Source organism: Populus alba, chromosome 16, assembly GCF_005239225.2.
Source record: "Populus alba chromosome 16, ASM523922v2, whole genome shotgun sequence".
NCBI lineage: Eukaryota > Viridiplantae > Streptophyta > Magnoliopsida > Malpighiales > Salicaceae > Populus > Populus alba.
In genome coordinates this window covers 4,900,711-4,906,710 of record NC_133299.1, presented here as the reverse complement: position 1 = coordinate 4,906,710, position 6,000 = coordinate 4,900,711, and the positions used below count along the sequence as shown (strand labels likewise).

General features: G+C 36.6%; 1 protein-coding gene across 1 annotated transcript; it reads right to left on the bottom strand.

Moving 5' to 3' along the window:
- Nucleotides 1–2,633: 2,633 nt before the first annotated feature.
- Nucleotides 2,634–4,048, bottom strand: LOC118051231 (3,9-dihydroxypterocarpan 6A-monooxygenase). The gene is made up of 4 exons (XM_035061845.2): nucleotides 3,642–4,048; nucleotides 3,183–3,519; nucleotides 3,014–3,033; nucleotides 2,634–2,949 (listed from the first exon to the last, which is right to left on the bottom strand). Exons 1-4 carry the CDS (start codon nucleotides 4,046–4,048, stop codon nucleotides 2,634–2,636), a joined length of 1,080 nt encoding a protein of 359 aa, XP_034917736.1.
- Nucleotides 4,049–6,000: the final 1,952 nt, after the last annotated feature.

Genomic DNA, 6,000 nt, shown 5'->3' with positions numbered 1-6,000 from the left:
CTCGCATCGCATGTACATGGGATTTGGTTTCTTTGAGGTGGGTAAGTATTCATGGCGATTGATGTTTTATGAGCTTTGATCACTCTGCAACTAAATAATAAGAAGGTCGCCATGCGCTGTCTTTCACAGCCAGCTGCCAAAACCAAAGGGCATCCACTTGAACTCTCTTTTACTTTTAAGTAAATGTGTCCTTTTCTCTCTCTCTCTCTCATCTAACTTTGGCAAATCCAATCAAAATCCCAACTTTATGTGAGTGTAAGAAACATGCCCTGAAACAGACAGTTTTAGTCCCAACGTCTCATAAATGGATGCTCCGCTAGCTCCTTACATGCTGTGTATGGAGTTGTGTACAATAATGCAAGGCCATCAGAATGACATTCTCCATGGCAACCATGTGGTAGTAATGGCGTAGAAGGCGACCTCTCTCTCAATCGCAATCAAACATCACTGGACTCTTGAGTGTTGTCTTTAAAACTCATAAATGCCAGGTACTGGAATTTGAGTCTCTCTTGCCTTATTCCGGGAGTCAGCTCGACAAATGGGGGTGTACGTGTTTTACTTGCTCTCTGGGGATCAAAATCATTGATTCCTAGAGCAAGATCTTGACATCCAAGCATATGAAATGTGGGATGGTATAGCATTATTGGACATGTACACACATGCTTCCATGAGTGGAGAAAGGCAAGGACGGGCTTTGAATGAATTTAATTTATTTCGGATAACTAATTAAGGTGTAGTTTGATACCATTGCAGTTTTCTACTTTTTATTAAAAAAAAATACAAAAATACATTTGATTGAGCTATTGCATTTTTTTTTAAAAAAATATAATTAAACAGTTTAAAAAATAAAAATATTTTTAAAACAACATTAAAAAATTATTTTTTTATATTTTACACTCAAAATGTTATATTACCATTATCATCGTCACAATAATCACCACCTAATAATTAATATCATTCTAATATCATAATCATATCCACTATTATTATTATTATTATTATTATTATATTATCATCACTATATAATTATCACAAAAATTATTTTTATCATTATTTTTTAACCGGTATCTTTATTTTAATATCACCATAATTCTCGTTAACTCCTCTATCACCAACATTTTTTGTGGTTGCTTCTATTGTATTAACTTCACTTGCTATAATTTTAGCTAGTTACTAATAAAATAATAATCATTGTTAATTTTATATTAATATAACAATTATCATTATTATTATTATTATCATATCACCACAATTATCAATAATCCCACCATCTCACTAACTTAATTAAATATATAGTGTTTTAAGTTTTATATTTTAACTAATAAGTGTGTTTAAAATCTTAAATCAAATAAAATATGCATAAAATCTTTTCCTTCAAATATATTTATTAAAAAAACTATAAACAATAATTAATAACAAAAAACAGGAAATATATATATGGTGAGCACAAACGTTTCACTTACTTTTTTTTGTAGCAAAGAAAAGTAAAGCAAGCAATAACTTGAAGTTAACAGATATATTATGACTCAAAATTAAAACTTTAAATCATCCTCAATCCTCAATATATATATATATGGAGTGGAAACTGAGATGAATTTGGGAAGGAGTAAATGGTGAGAGGCTGCAACGACAAGTGAGAGGATATTTGGATTGATGCCCTGATTAAAATTATAGTACGAGGTTCGAAATTCCCACCCCCAAATAGTAAAAAAAAAAAAACCCATTTTCTCCATGGCATTGCTGGTTGCTGAACTACACCTGGGAAAGAAAACCTATGATCAGGAAATTGATTGAAGAAAGAAGCAAGCCCAAAGAAGCGGGCCTTAGGTTCGGGCCATGGACTTTGTATGGCCCCGTTTTTAATGCATTTGAACAGCCCATTTGTAGGCCTCGAAGCAATTCGAACCTTACTAACGTGGGCGCTTTACGCAGCATTCTGGTTTCTCAGTAGTCGCTGCCAAGGGCCAGGACCTTTTCTTGCATGATATTGGGCCTACATCAAGGCCTGGGCGAAAAGGATTAGGTACTTTCTGCAAGGATCCGACACATCCAAATGTTTCATATGATGAGTCAAGATTCACGAATTTGTGGCCCAAAACAAAACATCTTCCATGTGTGGAGAAAGGGAGGCCCATTGATTAAATTTATTTTTTATAATTAAGGTCTCATTTGATATCATTGCAGTATTCTGCTTTCCATTAAAACAAAAAAGGAAACATATTTGATTGAACTCCTGCACTTTTTTTAAAAAAAAATCTCAGTAGTTTATAAAATTATAGCATTTAAAATTTTATTTTCCTATTTTCTATTTTTTTATACACAAGATATTATATTATCAGAGTTCATAGTATTTTCATTCTTAATATTTTTTTAGTATATATATTTTCAAATTTTATATCTTTAAAATATTATTGTATTTTTTTTTATAAAAATATTTATTTAAGTCTAAAAAAAATAAAACTATTTTACATCATGATAAAATAGCCAACTAGATGTAGATGTATGGCGTCGAAGTATATTAAAACTGGTGAAGAGACTTGTTTTTAACGATACATAAACTCATTGAGATTTTTCAAGGAAAAAGAAAATATTATTTGATCAAAAGAAAACAAGGAATTTTATGAGAGATTTATTCATGCGAAGGAAAGGAACATGTCTTTCCATAGATTTGGGTCTCGCTGGATGGTGTAGACATTAACTAGCATCCTGGTATTAGCTTTTACATCAAAGCCATTGATCTCGCAATCTTCGATGCTTGCTCTAAGAACTACAGGTGATGGAGGGTGTAGTCTTAGAGTTTCTTCCACAGCTGTATGCAAGTATGGCAGATTAGGAATGTCTGATTCTCTGACTAGCCTGTTTGGCCCCACAACTGAATTAATTTCATCCCTCAGTTTTTTGAAAACTTTTGGATGGTTGATGAGCTCTGCAATGACCCATGCACAGGCCCTTGTGGTTCATGTTCACCGTCGACATCATCAAATCAATAGCTCATCGGTATAAACAAGATCACTTGTGGCTTTTGATGCCAAACTAACTAAAAGGAATGACAAATGTGATCTGGGATTTGGTTAGCAAGAACATTATTCTAGTTTTAGTTCTTTCTGAGAGATTTTGTTTGAGCAAAAAGAAGTAAGAACTTCACGAGTACGAAATCATAATAGAAGTTGAAAGTAACTTACTAGGAAGAAAGCCTTTATTTCCTTTTTAGTTAACTTCATTTCTGCATTTGGATCTCTAGAAATTTCTAACAGAATATCCATTCCTTCTGATCTTACAGTGCCTTTCATCTCCTTCTCTTCATGCTCCTTGATGATCCTTTCTACCAACCGATCAAACTTATCGAGTGCAATTCGTAGCTTCCTTCCATGTCCAAATAAGTCAAGTTTTGCCAACGGACCCAAGACATTACCTGCACTTAACTTGCCTCCGAGCAATGAAACTTGAAGAACCAAATCCTTAATCTCCCTGGCTTCATTATTAGCACCGTCACCCAAGCGTCTTGTGCTCATAGACATTCTGCAAATCACATTATTTGTCATGGTCATTATTGCTTGCCTTAAATCACAAGACTCTCCTTGTTTCGAAATACTAATCATAGACTCGACAAGTTTCTTCATCTCATCCTCCCTGAGATGCACAAGCTGATTAATCTGAGAAGTCTGGTCATGCACAACTTCTTCATGAGCCGCCAATATGCGTTGTAGGGTGCAGTGATAAAACCAGATCCCTCATATATGTTGCAATCTGTGGTGTCGAATTGCAGGCGGGAAACAAAATTCATCTCATTAGTTTTCAAGACCTCTCTGGCAATTTCAGCATCAGAAACAACATAGCATGTTGATACACCCATACGAAGCTGAACAAATGGACCATAGCGTTGAGCTAGACTATGCAAGGAAGTCCCCAAAACTGAGCCTAGTAAATGGAGGTGGCCGATGATAGGTAAAGCTGGAGGACTTGGTGGGTGTCGAATTTTGGTTCCAGAACTCGTGTGATTCTTCAGGGATTTGAGAATGAAAGTGCAAAAGAACCAAATGGAAACCATGAAGGAACAAGACAGAAAACCATCAATAATGGCCACGTTTTGGCTTTCTTTCGCAAGCAGAATGGTAGATAAGTTGCTAGGTAGACAAGTTCTAGTTCTGTTTGCTCTTGTTCTGTTCAAGGCTTTGGTGATGAGATCTGGCAGGAACTTCTGAGTATTTAAATTTGTAGCTTATGCAAATGGTGCCATCCATAGGTATATAATCGATCCTTAGTTTGACGCAACTGACATGTGGACAAGAAATGGAAGTTTGAAGCAATAGAAAGTCATTGCCTCGTTTGGACAGGATCATTTACCAGTTTTTTGGCAGCTGGGAAAATGCCGTATTATTTTTCTCATCATGATCAAACAAAAGCTCAAATCCATCCATATTCAAACTTCTGACCCAAATGACCCCTTAAGCACCATTTTTAGACAGGATCATTTGCTCAGCTTTCGGCTGGTAGCATAATATCTGTGCTGTTGGAAGGTTAATCTGCTGCAATATGTTTAACAGTTATTGTTCATGTATTTATTTCCTTTTATGATTCATTAAATGTAAATCAAATCTCTTAGAATTCTGCATTATTGTAGCATTGAATAGCTTTATTATTTTTAACAGTTACTCATGTAATCATCTGTATATATTTCTCTCCAAAGGTTCAATAAAATATAACTTTGCAGATTCAATCTCTTCTTATTCGATTTACATGGTATCAGAGCCCACGTAAATTGAAATTCTAAAATCAAAATTCTGCATTCAAAATCCTTCATAAACATTCTCACGAAATTTTGCCTTCACTGTCATGGCCAATCAAGAAATCAATCTATCAAGTCCCAGCACCATCGCTGCTCCATCTGATTCGTCCAAATCAGACCTTGCATCAAACTTCTGCAAATCTGACATCTCAAACCCATATTTCACCCATCACTCGGATCATCCAGGCCTCATCCTTGTCTCCAAATCACTGAATGGAGATAATTATTCTGGGTGGAAAAGGGCTATGACTCTCGCCCTAAACTCCAAGAACAAACTCGGTTTTATCAATCGCTCAATTGAAATTCCTTCAGAACAGACTGATCCTGAAGGCTATGCTACCTGGTCACGATGTAATGATATGGTCCATTCCTGGATCATCAATACATTGAACCCGGAAATTGCAGATAGTGTAATCTATTATCCCACCGCACATGAAGTCTGGGAAGATTTACAGGAACGTTTTTCACAGAGCAATGCGCCTCGCATATTTGAAATTCAGAGGGACATTGCATATCTTCGACAGGAGCAGCTCTCCATCTCCTCATATTACACGAAATTAAAAGGTTTGTGGGATGAATTGGCTTCATACACAGACACAACACATGGAACGCAGGCAGACCAACAAAGATTAATGCAGTTCTTAATGGGTTTAAATGACACTTACTCTGCAATTCGAGGCCAAATCTTGCTGATGAATCCTCTGCCATCCATTCGCCAAGCTTATTCTTCGGTATGTCAAGAAGAAAAGCAACGATTTCTCAGCGTTGCACAAACGGAGATGGGTGGGAGTACTGCCATGGCAGTACGTTATAATAATCAAGGAAAAAGAAATTTTATCTCAGAAACAGATCGCCCACAACACTCCGTGAATCGCCTCTCTCAGCCTCGTGATACTCGACCACAAGGAGAACGCCGTTTTGACCAGGATCGGCGCCGTTTTGGGTCAGGAAGGGGACGACCCCAGTGCACCCATTGTGGAGAAATGGGGCATTGGGTGCAAAAGTGTTTCCAGTTAAATGGGTATCCACCGAGACACCCTAAAGCGAGGATGAATGGGTACCCGATTGGAAATCAAAGCACGATTGGAAATCAGCACTCAATTGGAAATCAACACAATGGTTTTCCCTTAGCTAACCAGGTATCTGAAATGTCCCACAAAGATGAGGTAAGGCCCACGGTTTCGTTGTCAGAAACTCAACTCAAGCAACTTTTG